This window comes from Diadema antillarum, unplaced genomic scaffold (assembly GCF_040938485.1).
Source record: "Diadema antillarum isolate AM-2024a unplaced genomic scaffold, OU_Dant_1.0 scf00000145, whole genome shotgun sequence".
Taxonomy (NCBI): domain Eukaryota; kingdom Metazoa; phylum Echinodermata; class Echinoidea; order Diadematoida; family Diadematidae; genus Diadema; species Diadema antillarum.
The window spans coordinates 1,288,102-1,306,641 of record NW_027271034.1 but is presented as its reverse complement, the minus strand read 5'-3'; the positions used below and the strand labels follow the sequence as shown (position 1 = coordinate 1,306,641).

Sequence of the window (18,540 nt, the reverse complement as noted above, 5' to 3'; positions counted from 1 at the left end):
CAGTGAAATATATATAAGCCAGTACTACAGGTTTGTGCATGTCTACAGTGTACATCTAGTATTGAAATAATGGAATCATGTAGCTTTTCATAGTAAATAAATGGATGAAGAGTAGGAACTTAGAAAAATACAGGAAATGGTAGTCATTTTTTGTTTCAGGGATGTTGAATGTTGCTGCAGTAAGGCTGCATATTACCTTGTTTGCAAAAGAAGAATTTATAAAAACAGACAAGAAATTTAAGGTACTGCATTAACTTATCTTTTCTGTGAACTACTAGGAGCATAGCAAACTCAATGTACATAGGGAAGGTTATCAGCCAGTGTATTATACCACTTGGTCATCGCTGTCTTTATTAATTAGCTCTTTTCATCGACTGAAATGGGCCCAAGATTGTCGTATGTGATACACTTGGTTACTAGCTGCTGACTTGGTGCAACTGAGCATTGCAATGTAGTTTGCAACCTCGAAGTTTTGCCAGCGTTTCTTCCTTTAAGTTTGCAACCTCAAGGTTTGCCAGCATTTCTTCCTTTAACCCACCAAGTCCCAGGAGTCACATTTCTGTGGTTTCATAATTATTACTACAACTTGTATTTGTTGTTGGCATTTCATTGGGCAGAGTATGGAAGTTCTCTTTCAGTCAAGTTCTGTGATCCTTTTCATACTCAATTTTCTTTTCACTTGCAAAAGTTTTAAAAGCCTTGTGAATGCTAAATTCATAACTGATGGCAGTGCAATTTATGAGATCAAAGTTCTTGATTTCTCTCGAATGGCAAATATTTATCTGGGTTTTTTGTTTTGTTTTGTTTTTGTTTTTGTTTTTGTTTTTTATTATTGTTTTTCGATTTTGTGCCAAATTAATGAAGGTGATCAGTTCCGTGTAATCTCTCTCCAGTATAAGATATGCAGTGGAATTCCCAGATGCCAAGCTAAGTTAAAGATTGCAAGATAAAAATTTCTGCAAAAATTTCCCTAGAGCTTGATGGGTCAAAGAGCATGCATGTTATCAGACTGGCCAGGTAGAGGCAGTACAGTGTCTTATGTTTATATTCATGCGGCAGCCAAATTTATATGTATTGTTGCATGATAGTTTCATAGCACTTTTTTCTTTTTGTCTATGATTGGCTGAAATTGTCATGTAAAAGACATATTTCCAGCTCCACTTCATGATTACTTCTTTTTGTGACTCTTTAGGAATTAATATCTACCATGTTTGAGGTGCAATCAAAGTGTTGCTACAATTGTATGTCTATCTTGTGCAATGAACAACATTTCAAAATGTTTGGATCTTTGACGAGCCTTCGGAGTTAGCCTTTACTATCGTTTCTGAGTTTGGTATTTGTCTAAAAAACGAAACAAAAAAATTTAAATGATGTCTTAGTTTGTGAAGCAGACTAGTGATGCATTAATTTTACAATTGGATGCTCTGAATAGCTCTATCGCTTCAGCAGGGTGACAAATTGTTGGTCGGGGCTCCAGAGTGGAGATAACTGTGATCTGTAATCAGCACATTAATACCATCAGAGAGGATGATCGTTAGGGACATCCAAGAGCTATAACCTTCATGGATAAGGCTTTGGAATAGTTTCAAGTTTGTGCTTACTTTACGTGGGCACTGTCGTGAAAAAGTATTTAGTACCTATTTTGCAAGTAACCATGGGACCGTCAGTGTGAAGTCCCCTTGGAAGGGCTGTGCAATGAGGAGAAAGTGCCTAACCAAAGAGTGCTGCTGCTACTGCTACCATAGTCTACCGGGATTCTTAAAATCAAGGTCTTGGTCCTGGTCTTGTCCACCCAAGGCAAACTTTGAACTCATAATGAGGCTGCTGTTTCTTACTGTCTCTCTTATACTTGTGGTAGTACACTGTATTCAAAGTATTAGAAGTTATTTGTCAGACTGGCCTGATTATTGAAGTCTGCATGCTTCTAGGTTGTACTTGAGGTCAACTACCCTTGGACTAACTCCACTTAAGTGATTGTGCTGCTAGATCATCCATATTTGAAGTATTGGTCATGGTAGACTATTGTGGACTGTTCAGGTGATTATAGTCTATGTGATTGAATGTAAGTGAAATGTAGCAAAATGTCAGTGAAAGGTATGTCCTAGCAACAGACTTTGATTTGATCGCTCAGACAAGAGCATCACAAGAACTTCATAGGATAATGGTCTCCTTCCATGGTGGGACAATCATCAGATGATGAAAATAAGAATTTAAAGACTATCGTGCATCCTCCTGGTGATCATCTTTTTTTATTGGTTACATCAATGGGAACTGGTTCTACAGTTGTTTGAAAGACTTTTACAGGCATCTGCATTTGCTTTGAGTGAAGAACCTTTCAAGGAACAGTGGTCTTCTGTGGAGGAGCTGATAACTGGAGGGGGAAAAAAAATCAACAACAAAGAAGTCAGTTCTGGAAGAATGATTCTGGTTTAATACAGGTGTTTGTGAGATCTGTCAGGAAGGCTGAACCCAGAGTGAACTCACTGTAGGAGTTCTTCATCATAGATGGGGGCCATCCAGTCCTGTATCTCCTCGAGATCAGGGACCAATTGTAATCTTCAGTGATATTCCGTATCTTCACTTCCTGTGATGCATACATCCATTTGCTTGATATGTGCACTATCTCAGCATTCTTCCAATGCTGCTCCCTGGAATACTTTACTTGCTCCTCTAAGGAAGGTGAGTGTCCTTTTAGCACTCACTACCAAAGCTCACTAATAGCCTGGCTATCCTAAGTCTTAAAGTCCAGAATGAAACCATGTATGAATAGAAAGAACAAATATTGTCACTAAAGGTATGTTACAAGATCTCAAAAGGCGATATTCAAAGGGGCGCGACACTCCATATGCCACTGTTTTCCATACCTGCTATGCTGTGCCCTGCTCACTCTGTAACAGGGCAGACTTTGATTGCACCTCATACATGTACCTTGCATTTTTTTTTCTCTCTCTCTTTTTGTCTGGTTATATTTTCTTCTTGCCCATTTCCTTCACGTCTCTCTTTGATGGGCTTATTACAATTACAGCATTTAAGTAATTTATTTGTGGCCAGTAATAAGACTTGAAATGCATTTGTGTCTTTCATCCTTTGTATATACTTCACAGCTATGTCATGTTAGATTTATTATTTAACAAACAGCAGCTTTATGATTTATCTATCAGTGAATATGCCTGATCCTTATTTACAGACAGCCAAGTTCATGTATGACTTTTAAGTTAAAAAAAGAAATGATAGCAGTAATATTAATTTGGTAACACATGAACTATGATGTAATTATTTAGGTAATTGATTTCTTGTTACTGAATTCTAAAATTAATCCGTTTTGTTCAAGATAATGATATCTAGTCAATTGGTAGCAGAGCAAGTCTTCTGTATTTTGATAAGTAATATTCATCAAAGTTATGTGCCTGAAAATTGAGCAATAATCATATTATTGTTTTTACATCAGCTATCAAAGAAGAGGCTAAATATACAATGTTTATTTGTAAAGAATCTGAACAATTGTTTCTGTCCTCAGAGGTAATTCAATTCAGTTGTATACAGATGTCAAATTTCTCAGTGGTGTTCTGAAACAATTATCATTCTTTGTGTGTTGACTGCAATATCATACCTTGTAAATGCATCAGTCGTGACTTTAATACGACAAAGTGCAATGTCTGGTTGTATCTCAATGTATTTTTATGTTCTGAATTCCAACCTGACCTCGTAAGGAGAGTGAAAAAAAACAACCCACCATGGCCTATCCCTTTCATTCACTAGTTGTGATTCTCCATGTTATGTTACAACGATTTAATTTTTATAGAGAGTGAATCTGAAGGAAGCGATGACATGCCACCCCCGCAGGTTGTCACAGCGCACCGTCTTAGGAAAGCCATGCTGCCCGGTACATATCTGTCAATAATTCATCCATTTCACATGTATATCTGCTACTTGTAAATTATTTACTGACTTTCACTATTCACTATGCTACTACTGTGTACTACTACTGCTACTACTTCTTATTCATTTTTTTGTTTTTGTTTTTTGGTGCTTTCTGCATTTCTTGGGAGAAAGGAATAAGTTTTCTAAAAGGTTTGCAAAATGAATTTGCTAGGGATATCTAGGATATGGGCAGAAAAAAAAGCAGGCGGACTAGTTGCTATTTTGCACTGATAGTTTTGTTGAGCATGGGTGAAGTCTATTGCACTGTTAACCACTTACCACATGAGTGTGTCCTTTAGCACAGATTTTGAGCTAATCATTCTCTCTATTCAAAATCACTATAAAACTTGACCAGGAAATATCTTGCACATACGATAGCTCTAAAGACTTTTTTCAATTGTATGTCTAGTCAAAGCTTTATTTATAGGGATTAAAACAAAATAGGAGATGCTGTTTTTACTTACCTGTCATGTAAGACAGTTTATGACATTCATGACAAATTTCATCAGGGTGCTAACTCTTTTGTTGAAACAAAACAAAACAAAACAAAATTTCAAATTGGAGGGTTTGTCAGTACATCAAGTCAAAATACCAATACCTTACACGAATGTACCAGTTGAACTGGTATGACAATGGATGGATATGGATATTACACTACTAATATTAACAGTATAGATGATAGTGATAACAATAAGGACAATGATAAACCCCTTTAGAATAAGCAGTGTGATGTTAGTAGAATATAAACTGTCAAGAAACATAGTAAAGCTCAGTAGCAATAATTCATATATATCAAACATACTCAGATGTAATGTAAATCATTTCAACATGATTTGTTTGTATGTGCAGTTAGTAAACATTTGGATATAGTAAAAAAAAAAAAAGAATTCAATGTGTAGCTGTAGTAATACAATTTAAATCCAGAAAGTGAAAGGATAACATAATTTATGGCCATTTAAGGATAGAAATCATCATTCATTAGACGGAGCCTGTATTGCTTTGACATGAGTGGTGCTTAGCATACTTTTTTGTAGTTTATTTCCAAATAATTTGATGAAAGAGAACCTCTCAGACTAGATTACAGATTTATGAAGTCAGTCTCACATAGAATGTGCTCTTAACCATCCTCCATATAACACAAGATATGCTGTTATGTTTGATCCCATCAGAATGTTTCATTGTTCATTGTTCATATAGATCAGCTTGATAAATCATGAATATGGTGACATTGAGTGAGTGCAAGTTTTGTTACAATAGATAATAGTCACAACATGAAGAAGGGGAAAAAAAAATCAAATCTGACTTCTTTGCTTTGGGTCTTTTGGGTCATTAGGGGGTTTGCATATTTCAAGTTAGCCTATTTTTCCACCACCCAGGAAAGAAACACAACATTTTGTTGACGTACATTTCAAATGACCATGACAGTATTTTGATTGAACTTAATAATTTTCTGCAGCACCGCATTTGAATCCATTTGATGTATGACTAATGTAGAATTTGTGAAAAAAAAATCTGTGAAGAAACAACAACATGCCATGAATAGATTATGTACTACCGAGAGGAACGTATGGCAAATGACTCGTGACTGAAACTCTTCAGAAGATTTGACATATCCGTACATAACTTTTGGTATGCAACATGGTTTGAACTGATGTGAAGTGATATGTGATAATTATTGTGCAGTCAGTCTAAAACTACTTTTTGTTTTACTGTGAGCTTTGTCTGTTGAGTGGAGAAGTGGAGAGAAGGAGACACAACCTTATCTTGTCCCGCATGCCATGTCATCATTTTGCTGTAGATGATCATTTTGAGTTTTTGCTGCGAGTTTGCTGCATGCATGATACATCCAGTTTAATTTGACTACATAGTGCCGTCATCGTAGATTACTTTTAGTTTGTTTTGTGTAAGTGCTCCTCCCCCTTTTAAACCTTCAAAGCACTGCTGCTTTTGCTTCTGCAAGCTGCTTGCCAAGTGAATCTCCAAAGCCAAAGAGAGAAAAAAAAAGAAGTTAACTTGAGCTGGTGAATGGAAGCTTTTCTTGTTGGTGATTCTGGACCTCTCGGCCTCTCCATGCATGTTGTCAGAAGCTCATTCATCCTTGCAATATTTGTTTGTCTGACCTTACAAATTTCTTTGACATCAGCAATAATATAAACATACTTCTCTGTCTGTCTGTTTGTCCCTCTCTGTAGGATTTAATTTCTAGTATGGTTGTGCCATTGAACATTCTTATTATATTTGATATTTATGTATGTTGATCTTTTCACATGTTCAATCAATTTCATGTATAGCTTATCATCTAAAGAAGACTGGTAATTCACTTTTCATTGCTATGTTGACCCACAATAACTCAGGCACTATCACCAGATGCAGTGCAGCTTTAATAGTTCTTGAACAGCCTGAGAAGAGAAAAGGGTCCATCCTTGGGCTGAATTATGCTGATTTTTTTTTTCTTTCTGTCTTTTTTCACTTCTCATGCATGTCTTTACAATTTTGCAGAGTGTATTCTGTCATACTATCTATTAACATTACCACTAAGTTTTGTTAGATTGTTGATAATCCACTCTTCATGTGCAGTATGAGGTCACTATAATTGTACAAAGGTTGGTTTTATTGTTTAACAAGTTTTTGGCCATAGGAATGTTTTCATATATATATGGTATACGACAATAGAAGCCAGTGTTATTGTTCAATTTATTAGTCATTCCAATTTAACACTGCTGGGGTTGGACCATCCTTAGCCAAAAGCAAGGCTTCCAAAAAAAAAAAGGCCAAGTTATCACTCATTGTATTGTATCATATCACTATGTGCATTCTCCAAAACAAAAACAAAATTAATGAATATATTAAAGCCAAAAGAGCCATGTTCTGATACTCTATTAATTTTGTAGGATGTATGGCTGCCACATTAATTTTGTGACTATTTTTCTCTTTCCTTATTCCAAGCTACTTATACCCAGCTCCAGCAGTGTTGAATGCCTGTACTTTGTGATGAAAAAATTCTTCTGTTCTTGAAGATTGGTACCTAAGAGTCTACCATTGATATCTATACATTGTGTTCATGATTTTCAGAATATGGTAACCAGTAAATGTTTTATGTAAAAGTGCTCAAATCTGTGAAATTCCACTGCTTCTTGATTTCTTAAGCACAGACCAGAGCAGTAAAGTATTAGTAAGAATGAGTATTTATTAATGAATTTTCATAGATTATGGGAGTTATTGCCAATATGATTACTGAGAGTGGAATGATTCTAAAATTAAAAATACTGTAGCAATGTTTTCTTTCTCAAAGCTTCTGAAGGTTTATGTATGTTATATAGCATGTGTTTCAAGGTTAAGGGGATAACTGGAGTTTCCAGCTCATCAGATTTTCTGCCAAAATTATTTCAGTGGAAGGCGACTTGAAAGAAATCATACTCAAAGATTTGAACACACAGGTCCACATCCTTCAGTTGAGAACCTACAGAATTTGAGCATCATGGCAGTTGTACTAAAGTTTTCACTGATATGGTTCTCAAGTGAGGTTTTATGATTAGCTTCTACCACATGCAGAGTGATATATACCATAGTTATAGTCATAAGAGAATCAACGGGTTTATGATATATATATATATATCTCTTTTTTTTTTTAAGAAAGAAAATGCAAAATGTACATACATCTGCATCTCTTCTGCGGCTATGAGTCATGTTTCCTTCAGAAATGTCATTACCTCAAATCCCTCCCATCCCTCCCTACCCTTTTCCTTGGTTCAAAGGGGGAAAGAAGGTTTATATTGAACCTTGACCTGTGACCTTGACCCTAGTACCTTTCATCCATGTCCACAAGCTGTGTCCCTTAACTCCTATGCAATTTTGTTAGACATCACTGTGACAATTTTTGTATGCATGCAAAAACAACATTTGAGCTGACTTGAAGTTTGTAGCTTTGCTGTGCTTGAAACAATGGCTAGTTTGATTGCATGATGTTTATTGCTCAGAAATGCATGAATGTTTCAGAAGAAATCTCATCATTTTTACCACCTGATGCCAGAAACATATATGTTTCCGTCATGAAAACTTGGCAGTTTTCGATTTTCCAGAAGATTATGGCAATCTTATCAAAGTCATTACTGCTTAATTTCTATCAAAAAATACCTTTAAATACTTCAATTGTTATTTTGATTGTATGTCAGTTTTAATGAATGAAACAGATATCAATAATACTATACATTATTTCACTACTGCAAATGCAAGTTTGATACTGTGCATGATAATTTCTTTGGTTTACAGAAATTTATTAATAAACATGTTTGCATGAGTTTAGCCCAGCTCTTCTATCTCAAGAGAAATGTTTGCAGTAATGTATGAATTCCACTGAACGTTCTGATTTTATATATGCAGTTTTTCAAATCTGAAGAACCAATACACTCTTTATCATTTCAGCCCATAGAGATTGAGCAATCGATCAGATAAAATGAAAATATAATCTTTCAGAATCTTAAATTTTGATGATAGAATTGTATGATAACAGTAACATTCTTGTATTGCAGCTTGCACATGGTGCATCATTGTAATATCACATGATTAAATGTTTCAGTTTATTTGCAGACCTTTCTATGTTTGTGTGTTTATGTTTTGTACCTGTAATGTTAATAGACAGCTTAATAGTTATCCCCAAATTTACTTTGATTTTTTTTTTTGCACGATGATTAATTTTGTTTTGTCTCTTCTCTCACTCTCTCATCTCACATCCAACCTGAAATTTGTCCAATATTTCTATCTTTCCATTTTCACTCTTGTTGATATCTATTCTGCTGTTTTATCTCTCATATGCTACATTCTGTCTATCCCTTTATCTTTCTTTTCTCTTCTCATTCTGTCTGCCTGTTTTTCTTTCATTCTCTCTCTCTCTCTCTCTTTCTCGCTATCTTGTTTAATGGTGTCATGTTCCTACTTGAAACATTGTTGCTCTCTCTTGATGTTGCATTGTGTTTGGATGTTTGTGTCTGTGTTTGATAACTGGTATATTCTGTGGATGCTTACGTATGAACGGGGATGTTGTGTGGTTGTGTGTGTGTGTGTGTGTGTGTGTGTGTGTGTGTGTATGTATGCATGTATATGTGTGTGTGAATGTGTGTATGTGTATGTGTGGGTTGTTATGTTCATTTATGTATGTTTCTATCTGTGTATGTATCTTGGATTGATCTTCGTTCAATCTGATGTACACATTGTGTGATGCGGTGCATGATTGTGTATCTCGCTAACACACTATCATACATCATTTTTATTTCATCTTTCCCCCATCCAATCATCACACCCACTCATCTTTATTTCTGTGTAACACTGTTCAAAACAAACCTGTTCATCTTTTTTCCATGAAATGCTTGTTTTTTGTTGTTGTTTTTTTTTTACATTTGTTTCATCATGTGCTATTCTATCCAATCTACTTGTTTCTATGTCTTGTTATTTGTCTCCACACCCCTTTCACTGCCACCCGCTTTCTCCTATATCCCACACTCGACATTGTCACTGAAACTTTCTTACAAAATTTATTTTACATGCTGCAAACATGTTACTACATCTTCATTCTGCTCCTTAACATATGTCTGCTTTATTGTCTCAACTTATATATTCATATTTCTCGCTCTCTCTCCCATTCTTTCCTTCTCTGTCTTACTAATATCATGTTGCTGTCTTCTCAAAACAAAATGTTTCATGTCAAACCTTTGAACATATCCTTCTTCTTCGTTTCTTTCGTATCTCTGTTATTTTTTTTTTCTTTTCTGCTTAAAAAAAAAATGTCATTCAATTGTTTTTGTAAACCATTATCCCATAATGCTTCGTGCTAACTGAACCATGCCTCATCATGTTCACTACTTGTCTGCTAATTGTCCTCACTTGTATCTCTGTCATGTCAATAATGCTTATCTCTTCCCTCCCGGTGTAATTTTGTTTCCCTTTCATTCACCTGTCCATGATGTAACTCCTGCCCATTTATCGTCACCCATTCAACCCTTTCAAAAATCATTACATTTGTCTACCTCTCACATCATATTCCCCAAACATTGTCTGCTTGTTTCATTGGAAAAAAAAATCATCCTGCCTCATATACATTTTCCACATCATCCCTTCCTTCTTTCCCCCAATCCTTCCTTTGTTTCATCCTTCCTTTGTTTTGTCCTTCCATCAATCATCCCAAAATGGTGGCAATCCCTATTGTCTCATGGTCATACAAAAATGCTCTCCAACCCCTGCTGGCTTCCTCCCGTATCCTGCTCCTCCTACTCCTCCTCCTGCTCTCCCCATCCTCCTCCTCCACCACCACCTCCTCCTCCTCCTCCTTCCCTGTCCTTCCCTCCCTCCCTTCCTCCCCTCCTCCACCACAACCCGGGCCTGGATTTGACTTAGCCGCTGAAGGATACAGTGATGGTGCTGTTTCCCCACCAGGCAACACAGACGCTCACCCCGAGTTCAAGTTCCCTTCCAAGGATTCTATAGGCAGCATCAGCGGGAGCAGCATCGGCGTGGTTGAGGAGGAGTCCAAACTCAAGCACACAATGAGTGTCAAGATTAATGCCAAGAAGGTAAGAGAGTTTGACCACTGGAGACCACTTCTGGCTCCCATCACGGTTCTCATTTATAGACTTTCAAGTTATGTGTACAGTACAAAGTGAAGGTCATCTGCTGTTTTTCTCTAATATAGATAATCATGATTACTTAGATTAGATGGATTATTTTCTCTGTGCGTAAAGATTTGTGTCAATGTTTTGTTATTAATTCATAAGGCATGCCAAATATCAAATCGTTAGGTGTGTGGCTGTCACTCTGCATGATACTAACAGCACATCCTCGATACAATAATGTAGCAATGTAAAGAGGACCAATTTACGTAAAATGATTTTGTATAGCATGTGGAGTACATCATGCAAGACTTCTCAATTTTCAGGACAGTCATATTATGAACTTTCTGAAGTACAGAGAACTTGATGCCTGTCTGTCTAGCAATTCGTTTTTGTCATATTCAAAATTGTGTATTGCCAAGTACAGAAGTGTGCAAGTAGTTTGAATGCTACTGTTGGACTGACATATTTGATAATACTGGGTATTTATTTCGTTGTGATGATTTGGGACTGGTACTTTTCTTTCGGAGCATGCCAGCAATGTCCACAATCCATGATCTTACAGTCCATGTACCCACTGCTTACTGGTACATGATCCCAGACTGTGATGCATGCATCCTGCCTGATTTCACTCTGTTCGGATTTCAAACCAAAATAGTTTCCTACACATAATCTATGTGGAATATCCACTATAGCATCATTTTTCATTTAGCTGAGTGTGTGGGTTTGTGTGGGATGGATGGTGGGGGGGGGGGGGTATTATTTTTTTTTTCTCTGTTGTAAAACGTTGCCGTGAAGCTAAAACACCTGTATCATTAAGTACTCTTGACCATCTTGTGTGCATTAGGTCATTGGTTGGGTCGTGAGAAACACCCAGGTGGTTGAAAAAACAAATGGAGTCAGGATCCTGTCTGGGAATTCCTAAACCATACCGTCATGTCATGGTTGCCAGCCAATAACAAGAAAGCAAAAATTACACCGATTACTCTTTTCAGATTTCTTCAGGAACGACAAGCAGTAGCAGCATCCGAGATCAGATACCATTGCAGCATATTGTGAGTTTGTCAGTCTGGCCCCTATTTCATGAAAAAATAATAATAATGATAATAAAATTAGTCATTCCTCAAAACAACATATGCATTCAACCCTTTTCTCTCCATTTCACCCTACTGGAAAAAAAAATGTCCAAAAATGTCTTGGGGGGGGGGGAAATTTGCTGTAATGTATGTTATCATAATTTTGGATGTGGTGACTGAAATTTCTCCCAATGTGTGGCCTTTGTGTGCCATGTCTGTGTACAATAATTGTAAGCATAATTGCATGACGATTGATGTTCTGATGAATTAATAATTTGACAGAGCAGGTGAGTATGAATATTGCTCTGATAGGCCATGTGTATTTCTGGGGGCATTTCATGGAGCATTTTGTCCGACAGAGTTGTTGGACAAATTTGCTCTCAGCCAATCACATGCAAGGATTTCAGTAGCTTGTAACAGTTTGTCAGAAAAATATTCGACCAAAATGCTTCATGAAATGCCCTCCTGATAGTTTTCTGCCCCTATGTCATTGATCATAGCAAGAAGCTAGCCTGTTGTGATGATCTCACCTCTCAAAGACATGAGAGTGCACAAGCCTCAAACAGCTATTCGTTGTTGGTAGAGTACCCAAGATATTGATATTTGGATGACAATTATCAGTGGTATTGATGAATGTAGCATCATTTCAAAAGATGGATGAGTATCAGATATTAGAGTACAAAATCACCCTTTCATGCTGATGAAAATGGCATGACAATTGGAGTGACATAGTATGGGTCTGGGCTTGTTTTTGTTTTATTGTGTAGCATTCTTGAATGGTATGGACATGTGGTGTGATATGGTCTGTTTTGAGATTTATATACAATTCTTTGTCCTTTTACATGAAACAAGATTAAGATTCTGTATTAGACGAAGGCATGTTCATTTAGAGTTTTCTTGAAGAGCAAGTATCACCCACATAGAGACTTTTATCGGGCGGAGAGGAATGAATCACCATAATTTGGTTCAACCTAACACATGCAGATATACAAGATTTTTTTTTTGTTTGTTTAAGATGTTTCTCATCAAAAAGTTGTATGTTACAGTAACTATTGACTTGTCTGAGGAGCACTATCCCATAATGCAAATCAATATTGTGTAGAAACAGGTTACCAAATGAATTGGCATGGTTAAATTCAGAGAAGTTGTCAACTTGCTCTCTGCAGTATTTGGTGGGTCTTTTATACCACTTTTGTTGTTGTTGTTGATTTGTAAAGCAAAAACATCACAGAATTGGGACAAGGATGTTGAACTCATTTACGACATCACAGACTGAAATACAGTCAATATTTCAATGTGAGCATTGATCCAGACATTCTTCATAATTTTCTGTGCATCAAAATGTCAAGGGTGTGCATTCTAGGTCATCCTGTAATTACCCTCTGGTCTCTGGTAACACATACCACTTGATTTGATCAAACCCCCCCCCCCCTTATTTTTTTAACCTGTTTTGATACTTACAGACACAATATTACCTGAATTTATGAACAGTAGATAGTAATCATAATTGCAGATAAGTTTAATACAAATACTGCAAATTTGCTTGCAGCCTTTTGCTGTGTCAAAACTCTGTAGTGCTTCTCGTGTATTGATTGAAATAGGAAAATGAATGGATTGAATTGTAAAGTGAGTTTGATAACAGCTGATGATGCATGATTGTTGTGATTAATGACTAAATGTTTGTGATAAGTAATGCCATATCATCCTTCATGTAATTTGATGAATTGTGCAATCATTTACTGATTATGCCCAGCTACCATAGATTTGTACATTGATTAAATGTGAACATTCAAACTATAGTGTAAAGGGCATTTGATTAAACCCTCTTTTGCTCTCTCTCTCTCTCTCTCTCTCTCTCTCTCTCCCTCTCTCTCTCTCTCTGTATTCATCTATCTATCTATCTATCTATCTATCTATCTATCTATTTATCTATCTATCTATCTATCTATCCTTACTATCTTTCTATTTGTCTTCTGCTGTCTTTCTCTCTTTCACTCTATCTTCCAATATTTGTATTTGTTACCATATTTTTTGCAATATTTGTACACCTTTCAATTTGTTAATCCATTCTGTGTCTTTATCATTCTATCTATCTATCTGTCTGTCTATCTATCTATCTATCTGTCTATCTATCTCTATCTATCTGTCTATCTATATATCTCTATCTATCTATCTATCTATCTATCTATCTATCTTTCTTTCTATCCATCTGTGGTCATCTATATCTCCATATATTTCTACAATTACTTTATCTTCATGTGTCTACATCTGTCTAAGTATCTTTCTGTTCATATGTCTGTCTATCTATATATCTCTCTATTTCCCTATTTCTCCATCTCTGCATTCTGACGACAGGGAGAGCTGTTGTCACAGGAGGATGAGGCTGCTGTGGTGGCTCAGTACCGCTACACTGGAGCCACCACCAATATCCATGCCTGCCTCTCTCGCCTCGTCAACTATGCACAACCAGTCAAGTTCCAGGGCTTTGATGTTGCTGAAGGTAGGATGGTGTAGAAAAGTCCAGTGTGATCGATACCTGTATTCACCTCAAGAGGATTAAGGGTCATGGTTAGCAGCACTTGTGTTCACAGATATTTGGGCCAGGTGAGGTTGTTTAGAACCAGTTTCCATGGCAATGAATGGCTGTGACATCACACCTTGGGTACTGTGCTTGTTAGATTGCCTGATGATTTCTCTTTGAACAAGTTATGATTAAACCAGAGATATGAGATGGTTCATCCTCCTAATTTGGATATGAAACAAATGTTGCTGATCAATATTAATGAAAATATATAAACAAATGAAACAATTGCCTGCACAAGTGCTTTAAATTACCATCTAGCCTGAATTAACAACTCATTTAACAATGTATTGTATATTGCTTATCTTGGGTGGAGGGGGGGTAAGGCTTGTGAATGTGGAATCAATATTTTCCATGTTCATCTCTATTAAACTACTCTCTACATCTTGAAATTTTCATTCTTTTCTTTGATTTGGTTGCAGAGAGGAATCTACATTTCAACATGTCGTCCTTCAACGAGTCTGTAGGACTTGGCTACATCAAGACGCAGTGCATAGAGTTTGTCAAGTATCCTTTAAACGTCCACACAAGACTTTGATAAGCTGAAAGCACTGGTCAGACTTGTCCAAATCTGATAACTGCAGTGTTTTCAATAGATGCATGAATTCATGTTATCGGCCGCATGAGAAATCAGTTGAATTTTGCCTTTTTTTTTCTGGGGGGGGGGGGGGTCATTCTTCTTTACTCTTTTTACATTAACCATAAAACTGAACTGAAACTGAAACCATGCTGTACAGTATGTCCCCCAAAAAATTAAAATCAGATTTTCGCAGTGATAACTCCCAATATGATTAAACTGTCTAGATGCTACTTCAGGGTCTTAAAATATAACATCTTAGCTCTATTTCGCAGAAAACCCCAATCAATTTGGGTAAGCGGTCACAGAGAAATGTGGATTGTTGTAAAGAATGTCATGAGTCTGATTCTTCCAAGTTTGGATGCTCTTGGAAGTGCATATTAATGTGTGAACACAATAGCCAGAACTTGGAGGGAAGAGATTCCTGACATGCTCTACAGAATTACTCATTTCTCTTTGACCACTGAAGCAAATCAGATGGGATTTTCTGTATGATGTGAGCAATGAGTGCTAGTTTCACACCCTGAAATTGCATTTGGATTGATTCACTGCTTTTAAAGTTATCATTGCGGAGGGTTCCGTTGTAAGTTCTTTTGGGAGGACATACAGTACAGGCTTATTTTAAGCATTGCTGGGATTGGATGTACTCATTAACTTTTGAAACAGTCTAGAACCCACTTGACAGCATGTTGTGTATTAAACCATTCCAAAGTAAACTCATTCAGTTCAGTTCTCAGAGATGCACCCAAGCCTGTGCATTATATGTGTACTGACAAATGACTGACAAGAATTTTGTAATTTGTCCCCTCAAGGGCTGTTTCAGCGACATTGTTATGAAAGACTAAAGTAACTAATAAGATGTACTGGTTTACTCTGATGTAAAACTTCATCAAAAGCAGTGTCACTAAAAAAAGATAATGATAATAGTAATAAAGTCATCAAAATTGTCCTTGGTGGTCCTTTCTTGTTTTATTTGTGCAAAAATGTTGGGTCTCTTCCTTAACTTTGTGATCTTTCAGTTACAATAAACGTCAGATGAGCAGGATCTACCCCAAAGGTGGGCGCTATGACTCCAGCAACTACATGCCACAGATCTTCTGGAACGCTGGCTGCCAGATGGTCGCCCTCAATTTTCAGTCCCCCGACATCGGCATGCAACTCAATCAGGGAAAATTTGAGTATAATGGCTCCTGTGGGTGAGTCAGATGTATTACTGCTTTTTCCTATTCATTGTGCTTGCAATACATAAAGTGTTTCCTCCTTTCCACTACAGTATATTATCAAAGAGTAGAATTGGTAGAACAGTTTTACTCCCTCCTCTATAGCAGCATAATTTTCATACTTTGGTAGTCTCTGGCTCAACATGCAGCAATGTATATTCATTTAGATACCTTTATTTATGTATTCACACAGTGCACAATCCATTGATGAAAAAACAAAACACAAAAACCTTGACTGTCAGTTGTATCCACAAAATAGGTAGAAAATTGTACAATTCGAAACAAGTGTCACAGAATACACTACGCCATGAACAAATGTTAAGTAGCAAAGCACAAATATGGATCAAAATGAATACACCAGTTACAGTGAATCTAACAAAATGAATGAAACAATAAGAAGTGAATTTGTGCTCTCAAGAAGGTCATGAAGACTCTTTTATTTCAGGCTAGGACTGCATTTACATAATATGGAAAGCTGTGATGCATTTTTGTACCCTTTAAAAGAGTGATATATGAAAATGGAATTACAAATAGGATATTGGTGAGTTTCTTTGATGACTCATATTTGATGTAACATGAGAAGTAAGCCCATTCGTGCAAGGAAAGGATATTCATTTTCTTCCATCCATCAGAAATTGTTCACTTTCAGATTGTGTGGGTGGAGTCCTTGCCATGTGTTGTGTGATGACTTTAGGGGAATGAGTTGAGAGTCATGATTGCTTATGGAGATGAGTCTGAGAGTCATCAATATCCTTTCTACTACAAACTCATCAGATGACACACAATGTTTCTATCATTACCTACCACTGCCCTGCATTCTGTATTAGCTCACTTTCTCTAAAATCGTAAAGCATGACATCATGACTATTGGTCTCTTGGATGGGAAAACATTGCTTCCATCACAGATTGAAATGATATCAGTCACATGACTCAACTTGGGGCCGTTTGATTCATTAGAAGATAAAATTACTCAACTACCATGAGCTTGATTACTCAAAGTTTTGAATATGTCTTCTTTGAATATGGATCCATCGTGCATATCATATCATTACAACCTGCTATAAAAGGTTATGTTGCCTTTTTTCATGTGTGTGTGTGTGATACAGGTACTTACTGAAGCCAGATTTTATGAGGAGACCAGACAGGACATTCGATCCTTTCTCCGAGTCACCTGTTGATGGTGTCATAGCAGCAACATGCTCAGTTCAGGTTAGTTTACCAGTCTGTCCTTTCACTACTGAAAGAATCCATGTCTTTACTTTATTAGCCAATTTATTGTCCACTCAGTGCACAATGTCCATGTCAATCAGTTGCAATGTCCATGTAGTTCCTAGATTTGTGGTTAACTGACATGCCTTGTGTACAGGATGTGCTGTGAGAGAAAAAGTAATTAAGTTAATTAAGTCCTCTCAGGTAAAAATAATGTTTAATAGGGTTCTGTTTAAAGGGAACATAAACCCCAAGAGCAATGTGGGTTGAGTGAAAGCAGTAACATAAGTAAAACACATCAGTGAAAGTTTGAGGAAAATCGAGCAATCGATGCAAAAGTTATGAATTTTTAAAGTTTTGGTGTTGGAACTGCTGGGTAAAGAGACTACTAGAGGTTATGACGTATGAGTGGACTACAATATAAAGAAAATATAAGGGGAATTTAGTAAAAATTCATTTTTCATGAAAATTACACATTCCATCAACTTGATACTGACATATGTTAGGGGTAGCAATTATTCTCCCTGCTTTCTGAAAACGGTTTGTCAAGTACTCTTTCATTTTGCTAGAAAAGTAAATTTTTGTGGAATTCCTTTTATATTTTCTTAATATTGTTGTCCACTCATACGTCATAGCCTCTAGTAGTCTCCTCATCCAGCGGTTCCAACACCAAAATGTTAAAAATTCATAACTCCTGCATCGATCGTCCGATTTTCCTCAAACTTTCACTGATGTGTTCTACTAATGTTAATGCTTTTACTCAATCCACATTGCTCTTTGGGTTTGCGTTCCCTTTAATGTGTTCAGTAAGAGAAAAAAGAAATCTTAGCATCACTGCTGGAGAGTCCTGGGTTTGATGCTGACTGCTCCAGGCTGCTGGGCTTTATTTTTACCCTTCCTACTTCATCCAAAATTTGCCAAATCCTGCGTGAGACATTTTTTCCCCCAGCTTTTATGCATAGCAGAAGCAAATTACTGAAGTAGTTTCACAAAACCTTTTCGTCCCTTTTCTGTCTGAATGTTGGATGAGCAGCAATTTAAGTGACATAATTTTCGGGAACGCTGCATTCCGCATGAGTCACGGTAATGCTGTAATCTTGCTTAACTGCGAGGGAGGGAGGAACCAACTACTTCCTGACTGTTTCCTCTTATGTCTCTGACAGCCCTCACGTAATTTATGGTCACATTATCCCATTCATATGTAATATCCATCAACTTTTATCTACTGAGGCAAGTGTAGCATCATGTTCCAGGCTGGAGGAGAAATGAGGGGGGGGGGGAGGGTGGGAGAAGGTTTGCCATTCTGAGAATAGGAAATGAGCAACGGCGGACAAGTAGTTAGGAGAGACGGAAATGA

At 36.9% G+C, this 18,540-nt stretch overlaps 1 protein-coding gene across 5 annotated transcripts in view; it reads left to right on the top strand.

The window, feature by feature from the left end:
* LOC139721562 (1-phosphatidylinositol 4,5-bisphosphate phosphodiesterase beta-4-like) overlaps window positions 1-18,540 on the top strand; it is a 193,997-nt gene that overhangs the window by 159,282 nt on the left and 16,175 nt on the right. For 4 of the 5 annotated variants that reach the window (XM_071632882.1, XM_071632878.1, XM_071632879.1 and 1 more), the window contains 7 exons: window positions 3,803-3,883; window positions 10,318-10,484; window positions 11,516-11,575; window positions 13,952-14,096; window positions 14,600-14,684; window positions 15,774-15,950; window positions 17,081-17,183. In XM_071632882.1, coding sequence (XP_071488983.1) covers window positions 3,803-3,883; window positions 10,318-10,484; window positions 11,516-11,575; window positions 13,952-14,096; window positions 14,600-14,684; window positions 15,774-15,950; window positions 17,081-17,183 — 818 coding nt within the window. The remainder of the gene's footprint in view (window positions 1-3,802; window positions 3,884-10,317; window positions 10,485-11,515; window positions 11,576-13,951; window positions 14,097-14,599; window positions 14,685-15,773; window positions 15,951-17,080; window positions 17,184-18,540) is intronic. The other variant, XM_071632881.1, reaches the window with a different exon arrangement.